Source organism: Pelodiscus sinensis, chromosome 12 (genome assembly GCF_052426305.1).
Source record: "Pelodiscus sinensis isolate ZL-2025 chromosome 12, ASM5242630v1, whole genome shotgun sequence".
Lineage (NCBI taxonomy): Eukaryota > Metazoa > Chordata > Testudines > Trionychidae > Pelodiscus > Pelodiscus sinensis.
In genome coordinates, this window is record NC_143063.1 from 20,527,623 (window position 1) to 20,553,951 (window position 26,329).

The following is a 26,329-nucleotide window of genomic DNA, read 5'->3' on the forward strand; positions in this document are numbered from 1 at the left end:
TACTTTCAAATAATAGATTTTTTCCTGAAAGGCTGCTGCTTGTATTATTTCTTTTACAAAGAGCGATGAAAAATTGAGATTTCTTCTGGAGCATCATTTCCAAGAACTGAATGTTGTCAACGTTCTGATTCCATCAATGCCCTTACGATGCATGGAGCACTTTATTTTTTCCCCGCAGGTATGATTCTGCAAGGTACTACTCTCCCCAATATTTACCACGGGACTGTCCTCCAACCCCCACCTTCTCCATTAGTCTGTGTGTGTGATCATTAATTTTCTTCTATTCCTTGACAATTTAATCCCTGATCCCCTTTTTTGACAGTGACATTAACCTTGGGTACAGTGTTTCATGCTGTACTCATGGTTTTTATAGTCCTACAACATGACAGACTTTGATACAATTACAGCTTGTCTCCATATCTTCATTTATGTTACAATATTGCTTCAGTGGTATCAGAGACAAAGGTTTAAGTCGCAGAACCTCAGTTTCAAACTTGAGACCTTGCATGCAAATAGAAGACTTCAGTGTTTTTTCCCATCAATTTCTTATTTCATAAAAATCAATTTTTGTCGAGTTTTTACACTGTACATAAAAGACTGTGGCATCAATTAGCCTTAATTCTTTTTTCCCCTCTTTTTTTTTCTTTTTTGGAAACCTCTTTGTAGGAAAATCTCATATTTCAGCAATTTGCATTATCCACACAATCTGCTTTGAAGTTCTACGTTATGGTAAGAAAAGGATCCACTTATCTGCACATAAAAAATGTTCAAAGCTTATAAATTCCCTGAAACAGATGTACATTATCATTGGATTTGCCTCTCTCTCTTTGCTGTTGCATGGCTAATAGAGTTTCATGTGCCCCCTCACATCCTCCCCATTTAGCATCTTTTCTCTACAGAAGCATGCACCCTACTGTGCCAATCCACACTTCAAAGATTTCTGTCTATCTATTAGAAACAAAGCACAAAGTGAGAACATATGGCCCCTTTTAAATTTCCCACATTTAAGTCAATATCGTTTCTTTTCTCCTTTGGCAAAGAAACATAATAAGGTTTATCTTCTTCCTTCCTAAATCTGCTGGCTCTCTCAAACTGCTTGTGCCAATTCAGCAGTTACTTTGCAGTATCAAACTTGGCAGCACATATAAAAACAAAATCTCTAATTTTTTAAATTGCTTTTATTTCTCTAGATCAAGCAGATGCATTTAAATGATGTAAAAAGGACTAAACGTAACTGCGCACTTTCAGATAAGTGGATTTTAAATCCATGAAAGGGCACAGAAGAGAGTCAATACCAAAACGGTCTTGCTCAAATTCCTTTCATAGTGACAACATCTTTCTAAATGTTTCCTTTTCACCAGCTAGAGGGATGGAAGCACAGTTTGGGCTCTAATCCTTCATTAAGTGAGAGGCATTTCTTTTGTTTCCACACTGCAAACATTCACAGAAACACAGCACTGTGGCATTCAAAGAAGTAGTTGAGCTGATTGCCTCATTTAAAGAAAAAAAACACTATTACTTAACTTACTGTATTTGTGATTCCTCAAGATAATGTGTCTATGTGGATCCCAGCCATATTGCGCACAAAGCCAGTCTGTGCACGAAGCAGAATCTTTAGATCAGCAGCGTCCATTGTCATTGCCCTGTGCTATATGTCTACAGGTGAGAGGCAGGGGGCACAAAGCACAGGCACAGTCAAATGACTGTAGCTGATCAAAAGATTCCACTCTGATATGCATGAGTCTCACTCATACCAAGACTGAGATCTACGTGGACATATCAACACAGGTCAACACCCCTCTTACTTTTGCAGGGTTAATCAATTATTTGTTGTCAAGTGACAGAAATGTAGCCGTGTTAGTCTGGTGTAGCTGAAACAAAAAAACAGGACTATGCAGCACTTTAAAAGACTAACAAGATGGTTTATTAGGTGATGAGCTTTCGTGGGCCAGACCCACTTCCTCAGATCAAATAGTGGAAGAAAATTGGCATATACCAAAGAATACAATAAAAAAATGAACACATATGAAATGGACAAATCAAATTTCAGAACAGAAGGGAGAAGAGGGGGGGAGGTAAATGTCTGTGAGCTAATGATATTAGAGGTGATAATTGGGGACGCTATCTATAGGCAACCACCTAACCTCAAGATGATTCTTACCAACAACCACAGGACATACCACACTAATACCAACCCTAGAACTTTCCCTTGCAACAAACCCCGCTGCCAGCTTTGTCCACATATTCACTCTATTGATACCATTATTGGACCTAACCAATTGAGTTAGAAGATCAAGAACACATATTCCTGTGCATCCAGAAATAATGTATGCTATCATGTGCCGAAAGTGTCCATCTGCTATGTACTTTGGACAAACGTCTCAGACACTTCGCCAAAGAATCAATGCCCACGAAACAGATATTAGACAGGATCACAAAGAAAAAACAGTTTCATGTCATTTCCACCAGAAAGGGCATTGTCTCAACGACTTGATTACCTGCATCCTGCTTCAAAGACCTTTTAACACCAGACTTGAAAGAGAATCCTCTGAACTGTCATTCATGCTTAAATTTGACACTTTACACCTAGGTCTTAACAAAGACACTAATTACCTTACCCATTACAAAGATAGCTTCCCCAATTATCACCTCTAATATCATTAGCTCACAGACATTTACCTCCCCCACTCATTCCTCTTCTGTTCTGAAATTTGATTTGTCCTTTTCATGTGTGTTCATTTTTTTGATTGTATCCTTTCCACTATTTGATCTGAGGAAGTGGGTCTGGCCCACGAAAGCTCATCACCTAATAAACCATCTTGTTAGTCTTTTAAGTGCTACATAGTCCTGTTTATTTGTTTTCAAGGTGAGTATTCCCTCTAAGCTGTGGGACAGCACAGCTTCGCAGGTGATGAATCAGCCCTACCCAGTGAGTCAACTCCCTGCAAGGACCCCCAGCCTCTGACTGGGCAGGGCTGATTCATCATCAGTGAAGCTGTGCTGCCCTGCAGTTTAGAGGGAACACTGGTCAAGGTCAAACCAAGGTCTAGACTCCAGAGAAAATGCAAAAACAACAATCTTACTATATATTTTAGAAATGGGCACTTGTCCATCTGTGAGTCTGTTTGCTCAAGAACTCCTCCTAAAGGGTAAGAGCTAGGACCACCAAATTTGGTAGGCAGCTTCATCTTATATCTTAAAGCAAGGCAAGGGTTTGGTTGTGCCGGGACAATGGGATGTGTATGTAATTCAACTTTCTCATAAAATGGAAAGGGAGCAGTGTGATGGGAGGGACAGTTTAATGTAGAATGGCTGTATGGGGGCAGCAAGGGACCAGAGATGGGGACTGGGACAGCTATAACCCCATTGGGCCCAGAGCAGGGGTAGAAAAAGGAGCAGCTGTCTCCTATATATTGCATAGTGTTTGTCTGTGTGTCTGGCCTTCCCCCAACCAGGGGACATGCACCCCTCTCTGCAACCATGGACAGGTACTTTCACCTGCCCCAAGCTGCTGCAGTGACAGAGGGCTGGAATTGTCCTCTCTTCCTACATACTGAGCCCCTCATCCCCAGCCCCACCCCACAACAATGATTTACATGAAGAAAAACAAAAAGTATTTATGTGAGTTAAGGACCTAAGCAATGCTGGGTAAATCTTCTAGTAAGTAAATAAAAAGATTCTTGTGGTTTGGATTTGACCCACAGTCGGACTATTGACTATCCCTGCTTTAGAACTAATCACTGTAACATTTTACCATTTATCTTTGTTGAACTTGCATTACAAGTCATGGCTGTTAACAAGTTCAAGTGGCACTTGATATGTCTATCAACGACAGCCCAACCTTGTAGACAAGCAAATGGGGACCTATAACCACCCACTCTAAAGTCACTTTACTGAGATCAGTGAAAGGACCATGGAAAATCCAGCCTTTCACAAGACACGGACATGGGCAGAGAAAATACAGGTTCCAACATATGTTTGAATCTCCAAAGTTTTATTAGACTTTTAAATTGTGTTAACCAAAAAACAAGCTTAGCAAACATGTAGCATAAATTAGTACAAGAGAGAGTTACCAGTTGCAGTGGCACACTTTAAAAAAAAAAGGGGGGGAGGGAAGAGTGGCATGCAACAGCAACCCCCTCCTCAGTAGTTAGCCGGATTTGAATCAATGACTCATCACCACAGCGCAAAGGAGCAGATCTAGTAGCTAGCACTAGTAGTAGCTATTTGCTTCTATGTGGACTACACACTAGAAAAATGATACAAAACACCCTTTACAAGCATGTTACACAATGTCACAAAAGCATCAAATTAGCAGCATGTCTGACACTATCATACTAATGCTTGTTTGAGTTATTCAAATCCCACTGCATTGGGTTTTGTTGGTTTGTTTTTAAATATCTGGCACTTACTACTAGCCAACACAGGGCACCAGCAAAGATAGGCTACAGATCAGATCTGATATTTCCTATAATACAGCTGTTATAAATATGCTCGGAAATGGCCTGATTTCCAGAAGTGCTGAACACACCAGGCCCTCATCTAGACTAAAGTGGCGAGGAGTCCGGTGGCACCTGATAGACTAACTGAAGTGTAGGAGCATAAGCTTTCATGGTCTTTGCCCACGAAAGCTTATGCTCCTACACTTCAGTTAGTCTATCAGGTGCCACAGGACTCCTCGCCGCTTTTGCAGATTCAGACTAACACGGCTACCCCTCTGATACTTGATATCTAGACTAAGGAGTTATTCTGAAACAAGTGGAGCATCCACACTACCAACCCCGTTATTTCAAAATAAGGGACTGGTTATTTTGAAATCTCTACTCCTGCTTTCCACAAGGAATGACACTTATTTTGAAATAGTTATTTCAATAGAGGTAGTATGGATGCTTTACGGCTCCTATTTCAAAACAGCTACTCCCCAGAGTCAAAGTAATTACTCCCCAGTGCTTCCTGGGGCTCCAAGTCAAGGTAACATGTCCACATTAAGGAAGCCTGCCTCCGATTAATTTTGAGGCTTCCCTGTAGTGTGGACACACTATTTTGAAATAGTTATTTCTAGAGTTATTATTTCAGAATAAGTTATTTTGAAATAATTTCCTACTGTAAACATGCCCTAGAGCTCCTACTGCAATGGGAGTGGCCAATACTCATCCCTTTAGAATATCAGGACATAGGCATCTATGTCCTGCTCCTCTTTTTGAAATGATCATTCACATATTTGTAAGGAGTCTGCCAGGAACTAGACCTGCTGTTCAGATAGAAGATAGGTCCACTAAGACAGTTCAATTAGCTAAGATGAGCAGAGACGGTGTCTCTAGCCTCTGTTTGTCAGGGCTAGGAATGGGTAATGAGATAGATCACTTGATTACCTGTTTTGTTCAATACCTCTGGGTACATGGAATGGCCACTGTCAGAAAACAGGATACTGGGCTAGCTGGAATTTGGTTTGACCCAGTAGGGCTGTTCTTAAATTCTAAGATTGCAAAAGACTTGGGCTGCGTCTAGATTGACATGATTTTGCATAAATACTTTTAACAGAAAAGTTTTTCTGTTAAAAGTATTTGCGCAAGAGAGCGTCTATATTGGCATGTGCCTTTGCGCAAAAGATTTGCTTTTGCGCAAAAGCATCCGTGCCAGTGTAGACGCTCTCTTGCACAAGAAAGCTCCGTTAGCCATTTTAGCCATCGGGCTTTCTTGCGCAAGAAATTAACGTGGCTGTCTACGCTGGCACTCTTGTGCAAGAAGGCTTATCCCTGAGCGGAAGCGTCGGAGTATTTGCGCAAGAACCACTGATTTTGTACATTACAAAGTCAGTGTTCTTGTGCAAATACTCGTGGCCAGTGTAGACAGGCGGCTGCTTTTGCGCAAAATCATGCCAGTCTAGACGCAGCCTTGCTGAAACAAATCCTCTGCTAAAAATCCCATGTGGATTGGGTACTGGTTTGAGACTCAAAAGACATCAGTTCAATTTTCTGCTCTCCCATTAGCCAGCTGGGTGACTCTGCACATGTCCTTACTATGCTCCATGCCTCAGTTTCTCCTCCTGTAAATTGAGGGTGGCAATATTGTATTTTTGCAAAGTGCTTTGAGAACAACTGATGAACATTTTCACGTAAAACTTATGTATTATCATGACTATGAGCCATACACATTACAGGGGTCAGCAGCCTATGGCTCTCAAGCCAAATATGGCTCAGGATGGAACCAAATACGGATCTTTGGTCATTCCCAAAATACATGCAACTTTTTAAATTAAAATGAAAAATTCAAAATTTAAAAAAAGCGTAATTACTCATGGAGCTTGAATGTGTGCATGAACCTGAATCTGACCAGTTATGATATGTCTCCAAACAAATATGTGAAAAGATGCAGTAGTAGAAGTCCCATTAAATAAAGTCTGTGAGTAGGTTTCCTTTATGCTATTATTAATCATCATGTCAATTATCAATAATATTAAGCTGTATATTTTCAGTCATACAAATGGGCATTCTTATAGGGCTCTTTTTTGACCACTTGTTCTGAATTTTGATGCAATTTGGCTCTTTAGTTTGAAAAGGTTGTCGATCTCTGCATTATAACACACAGCGTTCAATAAGAATGCCATACTTTCCTTCTATCTCTTTTCCCCCTCTGGTTAATTTCTGCTCTTGTTCTCGCTAAAATTTCTCTATGCACTGCTTTCCAATCTCTCTTCCTGGCCCTGCACAATAATCCATCCAAATATCCCATAAATCTTTCTGATCTAAGACAAATAAAGGAAAATATGTACTATAAATAATCACCATTATTTCGTTCAGTAGAAATGAATGAGTTGGTAATATAAAATATTAGATGATTGACAAGATCATTATCCATATTCAATAACCATAATACAAAGGACATAAGATACAATTTAACTTACTCCCCTTATCTTATGTCCAGTTTAAAATTTTTGCTCCCATTCTTAGACCATCTAAACCAGATATATAAAGCAGAGATACACAGATACCCTTTCTGAGTCAAAATTGTTCATCAGCAGTTAAATTCTACAGAGAAAAAGCAAACATTACCTGATAAATCAAGACTGGGTGTTGAGTAGATAGAGGCAGAATCTGGGAAATCTACTCCCAGAAAATAAATTTATTTTTTCTCTAAGTTGTTCTTATGTAAGGGATTTTATAACTGGTTTGGGTTCATCTAAAGACCCACTCCTCCCCATAAGGAAGTGGTCAGTTTTACTTGCAATTAGTGTATAACCGGAAAGGGCCCTATATCCATGAGAAATTCCTGGCCATGTCTATTTTGGAATATTACATTGGACTGTGTTGCTAACATGAAGATGTTAAATATGAATTAGCGTCTAGTGTAGGCACAAAAATATCATTTTTGATCTAGAAACCCCTTTTGGGGTTAATCACGACCAACTAGCACATTTTTGATGACTGCACGTGTCTTCTACACTATGGGCTAAATCATGTTTAATTGCATATTAGTTAACATGTTTTCTGACAATTCATTTTCCCCAGTGTAGACAAAGCCATAATGGTGGCACTTTCCCCATTCATTTTAAACAGTGGATGAAATATGGTTCTCAATAAACCAGTGATGTGCATTGCACATAGATGACAAGGGATTTAGGGCATGTGTACACAGCAAGGCAAAAGTAAAATTAATCTACGCAACTTCAGCTACATCAATTGCATAGCTGAAGTTGAAATAGCTTAACTCGTCTTTTGGTGCTGCCTACACAGCAGGAAGCTGAAGGAAGACTTCACTTACTCCTCGTGAAATGAGGGTTACAGGAATCAGAATAATAGGTCTTCCCGCTCGACATTATTTTGAAATAACAGCTTGCTGTGTAGACTCACACTTGGCTATTTCGAAATAACGTCAGTGCTCAAAATACACAGCTGCTGTGTAGACATGCCCTTACTGTGTGTGCATGGCAATAGACAAGCCCTTGAATAAAAGAATTAGCTGCGTCAACGTAAATTTGTCAAACTCATCACCCTATTCTCTGAATATCCACTATGAAGCATACAATATTTAATTTCCAGCAATGGATATTTCTTAAAGGGACCAAAAATACTTTTGGTCTTGTTTAGAATCTTTTCTATGAATGTCCTTCTGTATCCTTCACTAGTGATCATTAAGATTGCAAGGCTTTAGCAGAGGTCAAAGATTATATAACTTCTTGTTCTTTTTAGTCCCTAAAAGATCCACTTTGTGAGTGAGAGCTGTACACCAAGATCTGAGTGAATAATTTGGTCTTCGTGACAGCGATGTTTAGATGTTGTGAGGCTTGTTGGCAAAGCATTTTGAGAACCTCTGATGAAAAACTAAGCACTATTATTGTTCTTAATAAAATTATGAGCATGGCTTAAAATTAGTACCTGCTTCCAAAGCCATCAAAAGCAGCAAGTAGAAAAGTAGGTACTGAAAAAAATGTGGAGATTTGGTGGAGATTCTAATCCCATACTCTTGGCATGAAATCAAATCAAAATCAAAAGGTGTTCAATGGGCCAAGATGGGACTTGCTGTATTTTTGCTTTGTATCGAGCTGCTACAGTGATAACAGCTTTGAGCTGCTCTGCTTTTAGAATTTGCATGCCTGAAATTTGTAGAAGATAAGAATTTTGAGGCTAAATATAAGCTTGTACCCTCCTTTCTCTATTGCTCAATCCTAGTCCCATTAACTGTAATGGGGCCCCTTACATCAGTGTAATTCCCTGATTTCTAGTCACTGGAAGCAATCGCAGTAATAAAATCCTAGCACTGGGAACGACCTTGAGATGTCAGCTTGTCCAGTCCCCGGCACTCATGGCAGGACTAAGCATTATCTAGACCATTTTTGACAGATGTTTATCTAATCTGCTCTTAGGATCATAGAACCATAGAGCTGGAAGAGACCTTAGAAGGCCATCAAGTCCAGCCCCCTGCCCAAGGCAGGTCCAATCCCAATTAAATCAACCCAGCCAGGGCTTTGTCAAACCGAGACTTAAACACTTCTAGGGATGGAGACTCCACTACTTCCCTAAGTAACCCATTCCAGTGCTTCACCACCCTCCTAGTGAAATAGTTTTAAATATCTCTTAAATACCTTCAATGATGGAGATTCCACAACCTCCCTAGGAAATTTATTCCAGTTCGTAACCACCCTGACAGTTAGGAAGTTTTTCCTAATGTCCAAAATAAACCTTCCCTGCTGCAATTTAAACCCATTGCTTCTTGTCCTATCTTTAGGTGAAGGAGAATAACTTTACTCCCTTTTCCTTTTAACAGCCTTTTATATACATGTGCTCAAGTCCCCTCTCAGCCACCTTCTCCAGACTAAGCAAACCTTGAGGCCTCAGCACAGAGCACAGTGGAAAAATAACTTCCCATGTCTTACTTACGACAGTCCTATTAATGCATCCCAGAATAAGGTTTGCTTTTTTTGCAACAGTGTTACACTGTTGACACATATACAACCTGTGGTCCACTATGACCCTAGATCTCTTTCTGCTGTATTCCTTCCTAAGTAGTTATTTGCCATTTTGTATAACATGCCGCTGATTTTCCTTCCTAGGTAGAGTACTTTGCATTTGTCCTTCTTGAATGTCATCCTATTTACCTCAGACCATTTTTCCAGTTTGCCCAGATTATTTTGAACTACAATCCTGTCCTCCACAGCACTTGCAATTCTCCCAGTTTGATGCCATCCACAAACTTTGTAAGTGAACTCTCTGTGCTATTATCTAAATCACTGATGAAGATAATAAACAGAATAAGTCCCAAAAATGATTCCTGCAGGATCCCACTTGTTATGCCCTTCCAGCTTGACTGTGAACCATTTATAACTAACTGTTCTCTGAGAATGATTTCCCAGCCAGTTTTGTACCCAGTCGCTCCATCTAGGTTGCATTTCCCTAGTTTGTTTAGAAGGTCATGGAGCAAATAATCAGACAGTATCAAAAGCTTTATTGAAGTCAAGATATATCTACCACTTTCTCCCATTCAAAAGGCTTGTTACCAAGTCAAAGAAAGCTATCAAGTTGGTTTGACACAATTTGTTCTTGACAAATCCATGCTGACTTTACTTATCACCTTATTATCTTCCAGCTGCTTACAAATGGTTGCTTAATTATTTGCCCCATTATCTTTCTGGGTACAGAAGGTAAGCTGACTCGTCTGTATTTTCCAGTTTGTCCTTATTTCCTTGTTTACAGGTTGGCACTATATTTACCTTTTTTCTTGTGTGTTGGAATCATTCCTGTCTTCCATGACTTTTCAAAGATAGTTGCTAATGGCTCAGATATCTCCTCAGTCATCTTCTTGAGTATTTTAGGATGCATTTCATCAAGTCCTAGTGAATTGAAGACATCTAATTTGTCTAAGTAATTTTTAACTTTTTCTTTTTCCTATTTTAATCTCTGATCCTACCTCATTTTCCCTGGCATTCACTATGCTAGACATCCAAACACCACCAACCTTCTTGGTGAAAACCGAAACAGAGACGTCATTAAGCACTTCTGCCGTTTCTACATTTTCTATTATTTTTCAACCTCTCCCCCCAATTAAGTAACAGTCCTACTCTGTGCTTGGTCTTCCTCTTTCTTCTAGCACATATGTAGAATGGTTTCTTGTTAACCTTTCTCTGTCTCTGATCTTATTTTGTGCCTTGATCTTTCTAATATTTTGTCCCTACATATTTTTGGGCATACAATATGCCACTGAAATCCACAACAAGAAAACCAGAAAGTTATTTTCTGAACTAGTAAAACTTTAATTAACAGGAGTTTCTCTTGGCACAGTTTTTGCTATTAAATAAATAAAGCATTTAGTCAAAACCATCTATATTTACTATACAAAATACTGAAAAGCAAACATTTTTAAAAGATACGGAAACTTAGGGTTCTGTGAAAAAAACTGTGCTACATGATCAATTATTCACACTTAATGCACGTAACACAAATGCAACACAGTATTTAACTACTGTATGTTTATACGTGGCTGGTGCAAGTTTGTTAGTGTGAGGATGCCATGTTATTAAAATTAATTTGTACTTCACTGAATACAAGCAAGGTCTTTTGGATATCAAAAAATAAATCAAGTTAAAAGTTGTAGCTTATGGTCAATTGTGATTTCCTTTTATAGGAACCCACTTGCATTGTATTAACTTTGGACACGTTTAAATTAGATGCGAGTTTGTTAGAACTGCTGTTATCTTTTCTGGCAAAATATCTTTGGGCTTTAGAACAATTATTGTCCATCCTACATTCCTCCCTCTCCCAAGCTCCTCCCCCCAATGAAACATACTGAATTATTCTAGGTTTCAAATTTTTTGGCCACCTGTGAATTTTCAAAAAAAAATCAATTATTTTCCTTTTGTTAATATTGCAGAATGCTGGTAAATACTCTGCTAAAAAGAGAACAGCATCACTTACACCTCAGGAACAGATAACATGGCATCCCTTTTCAGATGGAATGTACACTTGTGTGTTTGCATGCAGTAAAACATAAGTCACTTGAATACATCAGACTTTGTTAACACTATAATATAAATAAGCTTATTCCTTCTACGAGACATATAAATGTCTTTTTTTGCAGTCCATATTATATATACATTGAAAAAGAAAGATACACAAGCAGCAACATAGGCTTAGACTAGAACAACTCAGTGGTAACTAACCAAATTTGTGGCCTTTTCATATTTTCAATACAGAAAATTCTGCATATAAATATTTTTGGACTTAGGAATTTAAAAAATAAACAGAACAGTATAGTTGTCACACAGATCAAACACACTTTAAAACATTTTGCTAGATTTAACAGAACACAAGGTCAACATCTAAAAAAGAAATGAAAATAAACCAGGTTTTTAAAAGGGACAATAAGCCTAAACAACTGCTGAATTTGGGAGACATGAGATGGAATTAATAACCAACAAGCAGTGATTCATCTCCAACTCCACAAGAAGGCAAGGCTTTCATCTTTGTTTTCTGTAAATGTTGATATCTCTATGTCCTTCTATAGGACAGTAGCCTTCTAAAAGTTTTAATGCTCAGCAGTAGGGAAATTTCCCATCTTGAACTGATCAAGACTGTAGTTGCAACCAAACATGACCTAGTCATAAAGGACTCTTAAAAAATGTGGGATAATAACATTTCACATGATACACTGTAGACAAAAAAACACAAATAATTAAAAGAAACTAAAACCAAAAGTATGTCTGATAGAACATTACATTTTTATGTGATCAGAACTCTACTTTTTAGTTCTAAAAGCAATAGAGCATTTGCTATGTAGTCACTTTTGCCTGCACTGTACAAACGTACTACAGATCTGAGCCTTTCAGAAAGCAAAACTCGGATTTACTGACTTTTTCAATCACACTTTTCCCCATTTGTATTTGACCTTTAAATGTCTCAGCAGCCAATAATGGTCTCATAGGTCTTGCCTCATTTTACTTTGTGGAATGGAAGCCCTTTGATATAAAAAGAGTGGTAGAGGCCAGAATGACTGTGAGCAGTGTTCTTTACATGTTGAATTGTCTTTAAAAAAAGGAGCAGATTGAAACTATAGGTCCTGGGGAAACACAAATTACAGGCACCCAAGAAAATGCCATGGGCATGTGTTTTATAACATTCCCAAAAAGTTGCTGTTGTAAGAAAAAAATGTTAATATTCAAACCACAGATTTCTAAAACACAAGAATATGTACCTGAGAGACAGAGAGAGAGAGAGAGAGCGAGCGCGTATATGTATATATATGCGCCAACATTTAAAGTGAGAAAGCATACTTTCCTCTAATTCTTTCTCAAAACAAAGACTTGTGGATTCAAAACATAACAAAACCAATGAATGTTAGTTAATGGCACAAACATTAAGGTTTAGTGATGGTTTTGAAAAACCTCATTTTACATCCACCTCTTGTTTTTGCTCTCAGATGGTCTCCAAGCAAAGAATGGAAAGTAAATAAAAGGGAGCTATATTTAAATACTACCCAATATCTAACAGCCTGTACTTGAGCCAGTAAAGAAACCTGAAGGGGAAAAAAAGTGTAAGTTGTAAAATATAGCTCTGTTGACAAATATAGCTAGTATTTCCTTGTAATTATTGATAGCTTAAAAAGATGTGAAAGTACAACAAACAGGCTACATGAATGCAGTATATTAAAATCCCCTCGTAGCGCATTACAATCAATAAAAAGAAAATAAAATTTGAATAATACTAGAGGTAGCAGCTGTTTGTATTTTCTGTTATTCTAAGTATTTCTGGAGTCCAAACCTTCGAACATTGCTCCCCTGATAAAAAGGCTTGAGTGCAAGAAGCCGACATATGGCAGATGGGTAAGCTAGATATCTGCAATGTTGATTGAAGTATCTTTTTCTAATACAATGAAGGAAGTACTTGTAAAGGAAGTGCGTTGATGACCTGCATTAAATCACAGCTCAAAAACTATGGCTGTTTTACAAGCCGCTTAAATCCAAATAATCAACAAGTTGTTAAGTAAGCTATGCAGTTTCACAACATATAAATAGTGTAAGTTTCAATGGTTTCATATAATTTCTAAAATATATGATAGCTGAATATTAATGGAGTAACAATATTAATCATACTAATGCCTTAGTCTGAAGTCACAGGAAGGCGTTTCCTTCATATGGGGGATATCTGGAGGGTGTTAGATGGGACCTGTCTTATGTCTGGTAGAAGTGATGATAGTGGTGGTGATGCTCGTGGTGGTGATGGTGTTCATGTCTCTGGATCATTTGTCCAACTTGGCCTTCATACAAAATAACAGTGGGCAGGTCTCTGACATGCTCTTTCTCCATAACTGTCCCTGGAGAATGGAAGGTTTTACACATTTGATGATTCTCCTTTGCCCTTTGCTTGTGTTTCTTGTGAGCCTGCTGGGACTGCATGGGGAGGTAAGGAAGATTCTGGCCCATCCGTGCAGTGGGGGAAGCCATCGGCATGGATGCCCCTTGAAGAGGTTTATTCCTTACTGCCCTTCCAGGGTGAACAGAGGCTACGTTTTTGCTCTGGACCTTGGGAGACCTTACAAAGTGCTTGTTTGAGTCCTGATTGCGCAGCCTTTGTTGTAATTCTGCAATCTTGGCATATGAGGCATCAGCCAAATTGATGTGGCTGGGGTCCACCACTTGAGATTTCCTATAATGGGCATGGAAGGTTTCAGGTTCATGAGAGCGGGATCTCGTCTGATTCACAACTCTGTTTGGTGGGTCATACTTCGGGGCTGCTGGAGGCGATCCTAGAAAAGAACAGAATTAGTCACTCACAGAATACTAGAACTGGAAGGGACCTCGGAAGGTCAAGTCCAGTCCCCTGCCCTCATCGCAGGACCATCTAGATCATTCGTGATAGATGGCTAACCAAGTTGCTCTTAAATATCTTCAGTGATGGAGATTTCACAACCTCTCTTGGCAATTTATTCCAGTGTTTAACCACCCTGACAGTTAGGAAGTTTTTCCTAACATCCAATCTAAACCTCCCTTGCTGCCATTTAAGCACATTTAAGCTCATGTAATATTTCAAATCTTAATTAGCAGCATGCACTTGGCATGGTTAAGTTTATCAGCAGAGTGGAATCTTCCTCGGGAAATGAACATAATTATACCCATAGCTGTTTAGAAAAAGTGTTAAAAGTCCCTGTGTCAGAGTGCTAGGCAAGGACGGCTGAGCTAGCACTCGTCATGGCAGCCCCAGTCAAACAATGCAGAATGGAGTTGGTTAAACAGAGATGCGCCTAAGTTTGTGGGGAGGGGAAGGAGAGCTGGAAGGCTAATTAAGCCATTAGGCAGAGTCTACAAATAGGCAGAGGAAGGAAATAGAAAGGGGAACACAAGCAACAGGGGGAGGACAAAGATTACCCTGCCATGCTTAGTGCAGGAGCTAGGGACTCCCTAGATCAATTGGAGCAGAGCTGTTTATAGTACTAGATTTAGCAGGCTTGCTCAGATCCTTAACTCAATTCATGTTTGTGTTGGGTTTTTTTGAAAATAAAATGAAAACGTGCAAGCTTCATTTGAATCATTGCTCTGGGTTGGGCTGGGAATGAGGGGCTCAATTTGCAGGCTGCCCAGGGACAGAAGACTACCAAGGCCCTGTCTTACCACAGCAGTTTGGGGCCAAGGGAAAAGTGCCTCTCCATGGCTAGTGATAGAAATGTAGCCGTGTTAGTCTGGGGTAGCTGAAGCAAAATGCAGGACAATGTAGCACTTTAAAGACTAACAAGATGGTTTATTAGATGATGAGCTTTCGTGGGCCAGACACGAAAGCTCATCATCTAATAAACCATCTTGTTAGTCTTTAAAGTGCTACATTGTCCTGCATTTTGCTTCTCCATGGCTACTGTAGCTCCAGCAGTCACAGTCAAGGAGGGGCACACCTCCCTCGGCTGGGGTAGGTCCAGGTTCATCACAGCCAGAGTGAGCAATGCACCAAACTGTGCACCTTCCCTTTGCTTCCTTTCAAGAAAGCAATGTCTTCATATGAATCAGGGGAAAGGGACACGAGGTAAGCTTCAGCCACTCCTGGATTGGGGAAGCAGTGTGCTTTCAGCCAGCCCCTTTCACCTGCCTGGTAATTCTGTCTCTTTTCTGTATGGTTTTATGAGAAATAATCCCATTCCAGGCACATCCCATTTTCCTGGCACAACCAAACCTTTATCTTGCTTTAAGTTATGATAAGACGAAGCTGCCTACCAACTTTGGTGGTCCTAGCTCTTACCGTTTAGGAGGAGTTATTTAAAGAGAAGCTAGATAATTTCATGGAGGTTAGGTCCATAAAAGGCTATTAGCCAGGGGATAGAAATGGTGTCCCTGGCCTCTGTTTGTCAGAGGCTGGAGAAGGATGGCAGGAGACAAATTGCTTGATCATTGTCTTCGGTCCACCCCCTCTGGGGCACCTGGTACTGGCCACTGTCGGCAGACAGGCTACTGGGCTAGACAGACCTTTGGTCTGACCCAGTACAGCTGTTCTTATGTTCTTATGAACAGAGAAACTCTCTCAAATATACAGTAGATGAAGATGGTGGGAACCCACACTGTGAATAAACTACACGTTTGACCTGCACAAGGAGGCAGGAACATGAGGGTCTTGTCACAGTCCTATTATTAAATACTATCAAAGGACCTTTTTTTTCCCAAAAAGGCCTTACTGTCAGGCTCTGTGGGTGTTAGGAGTCATCAGACTCCAATCCTCTACACAGCATGGTCTCAGATAGCAGATGGGTCACAGGTCTAGGAAACTCAACTAGGGTCCAAGCCCCATCCCTATGCTCTGATTGGGCAAGTGCCATGGCTCCTGACTGGATTTCAGTCCATGTTTAAGCCAGAGGAGAGAACAGGAAGATGTCTGTACATCTGGGCTTCACCCTACCATGGTATTCTGGCCTTAGTATCCTGACCTCCTTGGGTATGTCTAGACTTCCTGGCTCTGTCGCCAGAGCCATGTAGATTAGTTTGCTAGACATACCGAAATGAAACGGCGATTTAAATAATCGCTGCTTCATTTAAATTAAAATGGCTGCCGCACTGTGCCGATCAGCTGTTTGGCGGCAGAGCGCGGTGGTCTGGACGCTCCGCGGTCGACATCAAAGGCATTTGTCAACTGCCCCATTATGCTTCATGGGATGAAGTTTACCGGGGAGGTCGACAAATGCCTTTGATGTCGACCGCGGAGCGTCCAGACTAGTGCGCCGTGCCGCCAAACAGCTGATCGGCACAGTGCGGCAGCCATTTTAATTTAAATGAAGCGGCGATTATTTAAATCGCTGCTTCATTTGGGTATGTCTAGTAAACAATCTACATGGCTCTGGCAACAGAGCCATGTAGTCTAGACATACCCTTAGTGTCCTGACTCGCGTAGGATGATCACTCACCAGTTCACAGAATTCCAAACTTTCCAGTACTTCTGGGAATGGCACAGGTCATTCCCTACTTGTGTGATCCCACCTCTGCCATGTGACCTCACATGTATCACATCAGGGGAGGGCGTGTTATCTCTAAGTGCATGACACCCTGGTCCCAAAGGTATGTGCAAGGTTACATTGAAGGAAGAAAATGGTAGGGGATATGCCACCCCAAAAAAAGACTGTTCAGTTCATAACTAGACAAGTGGCCTCCCTATATTCTTGATCACTGTTCTCTGGTTTGTCTATTGATTCTGATCTCCCTATGGTCCAACTTGGCCTGATTCTTGGTAATTGGTTCCTTGGCCCTAAACCTTTGTCCCACACCGAACACTAACCGTGAGCCACTCCACCAATGACCCAGCCCGGCACTTAATCTGTTTGGAAAATTTCTCCTTCTTGGACATCAGTCTCTAGACTGTATCAAAACAATGGCATCTGGTAGAGTAAAACACAGAGGCAGGGCAAAACTGCAATCCAAATCCCTTTGAATCTGGGGGTACTGGTTCTGGATTGAACCCGAAAATCTGAAAGCAACTATTTTCTGGTTCCTGCTCACATGGAGCCAGCATCATCTGAAGCTTAACCCTAGTTTTGCACCTAATAAACTGGATCTGAACACTGCTCTCTAAGCCCATCTCTAGTAAATAGCTATGGACCAATCATACACTGTACTCCTTTTTTCTAAATTCAGTGGTCCCAATACAGTCCATGTAGCTGAAGACAGAACTGGGACAAAAGTCTGAAAGATCAATACACTACCTGGTCCAAATTTCGATGTATAGTTTTCTATTCCTGCAAGATCCAAATAGTGGTTTCTCCTTTCAATGTTCTCATCAACGCAATGCCGATAGCACCCACTCTGCTCAGGATTGTTGTCACTGTGGTGATATCTGTGAGCCAGAAGCAAAATTAAAATTCAGAAAAACATCTTTGAGTTGTTACGGCCATCTCCAATTCAAAAGTTAGTGGACACTCTGAAATGGTAGGAGTTACTTGGAAAGATACACAACAAATGTCTGATGTTCTGGATGTTCCGTGGGCTAACTACGGGCCTGAAAAGACATTCTTTTCCCTCCTATAAATTGATCCGCAATGTTGCAAAGCAAGAGATACTTTCCAATCTGTTTCACGCAAAAGCAGATACAAACTCTGTGAGGGTCTATTACAGACTGTATATATGGTTGGACCAAACCAATCAATAAATTCATTAATCTGGGCATGCCAAGGAAACTCTGTTTGACATGGCTGCTCCCAGCTCTGCAAGGCAACAGTGAAATGATCCTGGTTTTAGATAAATGGTTTGAATCCTCATGTGGTTCTGCTTCAGGGAAGTAGGCAGGTGTATCTACTGGAGGGAAACTGGGGGGAAAGGTGTCAGTGGAAAAATCTGAGATAATGTTTGCGAAAATATGTTTAATAAAGTCAGATCAACCTCTGGCTCCATAATCCTGACTCCTTTTCTTGCTCAGCTTTGCAACTTTATTTAAAGGCACTTCCATCTCTGAGACCCTGGGATGGATTCTGCTCTCAACACCCTCAGGCAGCGGGAGGCCAAGAATTCAGGCTGGTTCCAAAATAAGAATTCAAGCTGGTTTCTGCATGGCGCAGAGTGCTCTGGCCCCAATTCAGCCTAGTATTTAAACTTTATCTTCCATCATCTGAATAGTCCCACTGGAGTCAAGCATGCAGGAAGTATTTTCCTGGTTTGGACCAGCAGACTGAGCTGTGTGTGTGACATTGGTGTCTCATTAAGGATCTCTACAATTATCTTGCTAAAAATCTCCAATCTATCTCAGGGCATTAGATACATCTGCAGGATTACATCTACATTGCTTCGATAAACACCAATATTCTTGCAGGTGACACTGCCTGCTTGGAAAGTCACAAAACTTTAATGGATATGGTGCTGAAGTCACCTTGGTGCACTGGGAGTGACAGAAGCCAACGTACCAACCTGTCATAAGGAACTAGAAACAGGAAACTACCAAAGCTTTTTCTGGTGTTGGTAACTAATCAGCCCATACACCAGACAAAACTCAATCGGGATCTTTGTGGAATTCTGCAGTTATGGCAGCTTAACATGTAGGAACGCAAATCAAAGAGCTTCAGCAGCTACAGTTTGGCAGACAAGTGCCATATATTGCTGCTGATCTGCCACCGTTCGTGGAGCTCAATAGAAGCTGCATGCATGTGCTGAAGGCACAGTATGGTTCAGACAATGAACAAATAACTGTTTCTGGTCCAGCACAATTTAGCAGTATTGAATACAATTATCTGGGAACCAGGATTTTGTTGGGGGGAGGGGAGGAGGAGGAAAAGGGGTACTGTAATGAATTCCATCGCTCAGTGAGACAATGGAGAAAAATTATGCTAGTACCATCACAGCCCTTAATTGTAACAGCTTTCTAACATGTCAGATGACAATTAACAAAGCAAATATACGCAGTGAAGCAATTACATGTTGATGAGAGATGTGCCCCAATGTCAAAGAGAACTTAAAATATTTCTGACCACTAGGGTTTCTGGCATTCATCCCCTGCCTGCTCCTTTGCAAATACAGGCAGTCCCCGGCTTAAGAAAGGGTTACATTCGGAACACCTAGTCGTAACTTACGATTTGGTCGTAAGTTGGAAATAATCTTAAACGTGCTGTTCAAAAAACTTGACATACACGGTTCTCAATTTGAAAATATTATAATGGGGTTAATGGGAGGTTGGTCGTAAGTACGGACGGTTGTAAGTCGGCGAGTGGCTGTACATGGAAGCATTCAGGCATCACACACTTGATACTAATCTTCTGCAAGGTGGAAGAATGTGTATTTCTGAAAAAGAGACATGTGCTAATGTCTTTGAACAGTATAGGTACATCTACACAGTGGCACTATTTTGGGATAACACGTCCGTTACCCCGAAATAGCATTCTGTGTCTCTCAACAGCACACCCGCTATTTAAAAATACATTCAAAATAATGGGCTTCTTATTTCAGCTTCCTGTAAACCTCATTGCAAGAGGATTAAAGAAGATGCCAGAATAGGGAATTATTTCAAAATAATCTATTTTGAAATAATCTATGCAAGTTGCATAACTCAAATTGCGTAACTTATTTCAAAATAGTCTTCACAGCAAGCATGTTATTTCGGGCCCGCTATTCTGACATCCCTGTAAACCTCATTCTACAAGGAGTAAGGGACATTTCGGAATAGCACTTTATTTTGAAATTTGTAGGCAGCACCAAATGAAAAAGCATCGAAATAAGATACGCAATTTGAGTAGCACAAATGAACATGACATTTAAATAATCTAGGGCTAAACTGTTTAAACAGGGCTGGGTGAAGGGGAGGCAAGGAGCTAGTACGTACCAATGGAGACTCCGTATCTGTGGCAGAGTGGAAAGATATTTCAGAGCTTTGTTTTATATAAGCATTTTCCCTGTTGCCCAAAAGCAAGTATAAACAGCAGCAGAAATGGCATGGCATCAACACAGCCAAACCATGAAGCTATCTGCGAATGGTGTTCTTGATGTCAATGCTATTATTATTTTGAGAGAGATGCAGGGTAAACCAACCATAAATCTGGATATTTATATTAGCAATACATGTAAAAGCTGTGGTGTCCAGCATGTTAGCCACTAGCCACACGTGGCTATTTGGCCAGTTGAGTGTGGCTAGTTCACTGCTTCAGTGCCTACTACAGCTCTAGCCCATAGCATCCAACATATGAAATCCCATCAACAAGAACATTTTTGCCATCTTAGGGGCAGGAACATCCCTATCAGCTTTAACCTGACTACTAACTGAATTTTGCTTGTAATTCCCTGGAGACTGGGCTCATGAAAATATATGTCTCTCACTCACGTCAGAATCTCATTGCAACTCCAAAGGAGAGCTCCCACATTCGTCCCTTGCCACTGATGAGCGTGAGGAAGACTTTCACAAGCTTAGCCATTTGGCCAAGGTACACAGAAACTTGGTGCTGCTTTGCTGCTTCCTGCAATAGACACATGGGCCAGATTTTTTGTTGTGTCCACATTTGGCTCAGGGCAGCTCAGGAAAGTTAGTAAGATGGCTGCCTGATGTTCTGCTTAGCCCTGGCTTCTGGTTAGAACAGCCTAGGAAGACTCTAATATAGGGGTGAACAATAAGCAGCATGTAGGCTGGAGGTGGTTTGCCAGGGTTAAGCTCTGGTGGGCTGTCGATGCTTTATATATCTGTATGTCCACAGATACAGCTGCCTGCAGCTCCCGTTGGCCATGGATTGCCGTTCCCTGCCAATGGGAGCTGCAAACGGCTCTATCTGTGGAGGTGAAGGTAAATAAAGCCCAAGTGGCCTGCCAGGAGCTAACCCTGGTGAACCGCTGCCAGCCCCATGGACTGCTTATTGCCCATCTTGTAACATGAGCTGGCTGGGAGTGCTATCCAAGGGAGCCTTCCAGCCATCTTGTGCAGACAAGCAAAAAGGGAACAGAGTCCCATAGAAAACTATGGTGCAACTATTTGGTGTAAATATGACTATTTGGCTTATTTGGTGCAACTCTGACTGGTTTCTAATGGGATTAGTTGCCATTCAGAATACAGCCCTGTCTTATTCAGAAGCAGCACCATATTCAATTCAATTGGAGGAAGATCTTTTCAACAGATTCTGCGCTCTACATCTTAAATCAGCTAAGATATCTCTTCATGCAAATACATTCAAACAACTATGCAAATAACTGTGGACTTGTATGTACATTGGGGAAATGTCCACCCTGAAGAGCATGCTCAAGTACTCAGCCAAGAGCCCAAAAAGAGCCTTTGTGCTAAAAACCAGTCATCACAGGTAAAAAGGCAGAATTCATTTTCTTTCCTGTTATTTTGATCTGTGAATCTGGACCCACTACTCTGAAGTATTTCTGAGTATTTCTGTCGAATCCAGAGAAGGGAGGCCCAAGTTACTTTTTTGGGCTCTTCCTCATCCCTGCTTCCACTCTCCCTCCCCAAATGAACCTGAACACTTCTCCTACTGACATTTGTTGAACTCTGAGAAAAATATTTGTTAAGTCAAGGAAGCACAAAACTATAACTGTAAGTTGCAGCCACAGAAACAATCATTACTTGTGTGTCGATGTCACTATTATGGCATTTCAGCCCCAATGAATGTTCCCTTTTGCCCTATCTTGAACATTAAAACAACTGCATATTAATCAAACATATACAGTGACCATAGAGAGGATCTGACCAAAGCAGTGGGTCTATATTAGGAGACATTAAAGGATTATAGGACTTTTGTTTAATTACCCATCTGAACAATGGAAATAACACTTCTAAACTGAGGGGAGCATTTTTTGTACATTGCATAAATAAATTAAGTAATAGGCACTATGAAATCTGTCCTTGACAGATCTGTCTCAACTGACGATCACATAGTCTGTTGTTCAGTGCAGCATTTGTCTATAAGAAGGTAGAAGATGTGAAAATGGGGCAAATACGTGCTTCTCTTTGCTAACCTTCCCAATGACATGACTAGACATTTTCTGAGGAACAAGGCCTATTCTAGACTGGCATCCAAAATAATATTGTGCATTCCTTCAGGGAGAGACTTCAAAAAGGTCTGTTTTATCTTATCTCTAGAAGGCTGCAATTGTACCTGCAGCTGTGCATAAAATAACTTACTGTGTCTGTACTTCTTTGGAAATGAATGCACCCTCAGTCACATAGGCAGGAATCCACAGAAAAACAATAGACTTTTTTTTTTTTTCAAGTGATGAAGGGCATTTGGAGACAAAAACAAAAACCAAATCCCCTGCTCTCCTGCCCCCCTCCTCCCAATTAATTTTCCTTGAAGATTTATAATGAATGTCATAATCCTCGGGAATCTTGCTAATCTGTAGGTAGATGTTACCCAGTGATTGGCTAACTTCCGGAGGGGATAGGAGTTGACAAGGGGACCCGTGGCAAGGAGGAGGAATTATTTTTGGCAGCTGGCAGACAGGATGGGTTGGGAGTCTCTTGGAAGGAGTAATTCTTCCTGCCCTTCTGCTCAACCCCTCCCCTCTCTTCCCTTTCTCTGCTGCCCGTTCCCATCTTCTCTTTGGCTAGGAGAGTGGCAGAAAAGGGGCAGACCACTTTCAGAGCTCAGGTCAGGATGTGGTACAAAGTGCTAGCAAGGACTAGAACTGGCAGTGTCTATTAATTAAGAGGTAGAACTAGAAGCAGGGTAAAGATGGGTTGCTGTCTGCCCTCTGAGGGGGAAGCCATGTTCTGGTGTTCACCGGGAATGGAGTGAAGGAAAGGAAATTCAAGTGAGACCCTAGTCTACTGGCAGAAGTGGAAGGGAGGCATGGATTCTTCGGAGCAGACTGTTATCTTCAGTACTGTTGTGTGAACTAATCAAGTCAGCCATCCCCAGTGCTCAAAGACCTGATCATGTGATATGCGAGTTATGTTCATGGGATCATGGTGAGGCGAGGTGGAAGCTTTTCCCCATCTAAGCCAGCTGATTGGTCTTTTACTGCCACAGTGGGGTGGGTTTTCTTCTTGTTCTTTGAAAATAAATTGTGCTTACAACCTGCTAATGAGGCCAGTGCCTGGAAAAGGCACTTTTATATATACAGAAAGAGAAACGAATGCTTCGGTCCAGTGGGTGAAAGATTGCTGCTTAACTGCATCTCATAAACTCACTCCGTCAGCTCAGGTATAGGGGCTTGAGCTTTTGTGCCCAGAGCCCCAAAGGTACCTACCTCCTGCTAAAAGCAATGGACATTAGACACTTTAATACTAATGAACAGGGCTCGACAAATCACTATATCTACTCGCTCATGGCGAGTAGATTTCATCTGGTTGCCCTGTTCACCGGTGCTGCGCGCACGTGCAGTGCTTGTCTGCTGCATGCGCGGTGCGGGGCTGGCGAGTAGATCTCGCTGTGGTTCGTCAAGCCCTGCTAATGGACATTAGACACTTTGATGATCTTGGGGCTGGGCACTAATGGTCCCAAAGGATCAATCCCTGCTGACAACTAGTGATCAAGGTCCATTAAAGGAGCACATAGGATTGGTGGTGGGGTTTTAAAATATAATCACTCATCTTTCCTTCATCTATCAGAATCATGTTAACGTGGCCTAAGTAAACCTTAAGGGCGACAAGGCTCCAGAGCAATTATGATTCAATGTTAATTTCCCTGGCTACGTCTACATTACAATGATCTATCAGAAAATGGTACACAAATTGTGCTCTGCAATTTTTTCAAAAGATGCTTTCCATCTACACTGGGCCAAATTTCATAAAAGCCCCCTCTTTCGGAAGAGCCCTTCTTCTCGTGGGAAGAGGAAGACAGGGTTTCTGAAGGAGTGCATCTGTTCTTCTGCCAAAAAAGGCAGACATGTTCCCTGGATGCAGCAGGGTTTTTCTGGGAAACCCCATAGTCTAGACATAGCCTCTTTTTCAGATGCTTTCCCATTTTGAATAAAGCACCACTTGACTGCATGACGTTCACCGATGACGTGAACAAGACCCTCTGCCCAAGGATCCCACAGAATAGCTAGACAGCACAAAGGGAAAAAGAAAACAGATGGGGGGGAAAGAGGGTGCACACTGCCACAAAATGGGGAGATTAATGTATGGTCTTGCAATGACATTTTTCATTTGTGATACTCGGCCGGCAGTGTTGTTGTTGTGGGTTTTTTTTTGTTTTTGTTTTTTTTTAAGAAAACGTTCAGCCAAACCTTTTAATGGGTTCTCAGAGGTAGGAGATGGGAAAGCAAAATGTTTGTGACTAAGAGCTAGAGACACAGATAACATCTTTCACTAAAGCTAGTTTCCTAGGCTTCCCTGGATATAGACTCTGGCACTAGCACCCTCAGGAGTAATACCTCAGGAGTAATGCCATGGAATTTGCTGTTTGTTTCAAGGTGCAAATTCCCATGACTCCTCTAATTAAAATAGCAGCAGCTGTAGCCTTCTGAGGTTGGCCCGTTGCCAGCTCAGAGACTCATTCCACTTACCTGAGAGAAGCCCGCTGCTTCTTTTCAGAGCTTTTCAGTTCTTCACTGGCTTTGCTCTCCGCTCTTTGCCCAGAGCTCTGCAAGTCTGCACCCATGAAAAAGGAAAGTAATTTCATATTATCAATATTATTCTGAGCAGCAAATGTGCAGAAGTGCATAGATATTCATTATTGGCTTGCTGACTGCATCACTCCATAATACCATTACGGGTAAAATCTTCAAATTTGCCGCAATGACTTAGGGGCCCAAGTCCTGTCCTCTTTCATTGAGAGCTGGGTACCCAACTCACTTAGATTCCTAGATGAACATTTTCAAAAGCATCTAGGGGTCCCACTGAACGTCAATGGGATTTATGATCCTTAATCGTTTATGGTGCTTTTGAAAACAAACATTTTTATAAGCCAAGCCAGAGTGCGGATGCAGTTACACTGATATAAAACTGCTTTATTCCCCTTCCCGTATAGGGGGAAAAACCAATATAACTGTGTTCACACTAGGAAGATTATACCACTTTAACTATGTCAGCATAGTTAAGGTGGTACAACTTTCTAGTGCAGACAAAGCCTTCATGTAGCTTGCAGTCTGAAAATACTGTGAATCCAAAATAATTCAACAAAATGAAATGATCAATTTCAAGCCACATCTGAGGCCTCCAATGGACAGTTAGAAATCACAACACTCCCAGAATCAGTTGCTCTGATGCACATGTCCCTATAACTGATTCTTCTATTAGGAAATGAAAACTTAAATCTTTGAGGGGAAATGTTTTGGCAATATTCCAGAGGGCACATTCTTACCAGCAGGGTTTAGTAAAATACTCTTCTTCTTCTGACTGCCGTCAGGTGCCACAGTAAGCTTCACTCGCAGAGTTTTACTGGAACTAGGGGAGTGGTTTACTGATGCATCAACTACTTCATAGATGGTATGAAGCAAGCTTGTAATATCCTACAATTGGGATTGAAACACAACCAGAAAAAAGAATATTGTAAAAACAGGTAAGGAACCAATTCCTTTGGTACTGACGAAATTAACCATTCTGGACCAATCAGGTGCCAGAGCGCCCTCAAATCTCACTGAATTAAAAAAGGACTTGAGGGAGCTCAGAACCTCACAAAAAGTAATGAGCTTCATAGAATCAAGCTCTCTGTTTCTCGAATGGGCATAGCCTTTGCCACATTTCCCTGCTGATTTACAGATACATACACCCTATCTCAAGACATCAGGTGAAAGAGATACAAGAAGTGTTTCAAGTATATGAACCTTTTCTTCCATATTTCTTATGTTCAAAAGGCATAAGTGCTATGAAATGGGACAGAATAGATCAAAACACCTTAGAAAAAACACACAGTTTAATCAGATTTTCCGCACAAACCCTCTACTGTGTTAAATACAGCTATATTACTTATAAAATAACGGAAAACAGTCTGCATGACCCATACAAATATTCCTCCAACC

At 41.0% G+C, this 26,329-nt stretch overlaps 1 protein-coding gene across 2 annotated transcripts in view; it reads right to left on the reverse strand.

The window, feature by feature from the left end:
• Positions 1-2,764: 2,764 nt before the first annotated feature.
• Positions 2,765-26,329, reverse strand: part of NKD1 (NKD inhibitor of Wnt signaling pathway 1) — a 190,991-nt gene continuing 167,426 nt past the window's right edge. Inside the window, exons 6-9 of one of the 2 annotated variants that reach the window (XM_006121141.5) lie at positions 25,672-25,819; positions 24,875-24,959; positions 17,659-17,789; positions 2,765-14,235 (exon numbers count right to left, since the gene is read on the reverse strand). In XM_006121141.5, the coding sequence (XP_006121203.1) occupies positions 13,661-14,235; positions 17,659-17,789; positions 24,875-24,959; positions 25,672-25,819 (939 nt within the window). In that variant the 3' untranslated portion in view covers positions 2,765-13,660. The remainder of the gene's footprint in view (positions 14,236-17,658; positions 17,790-24,874; positions 24,960-25,671; positions 25,820-26,329) is intronic. The other variant, XM_006121139.5, reaches the window with a different exon arrangement.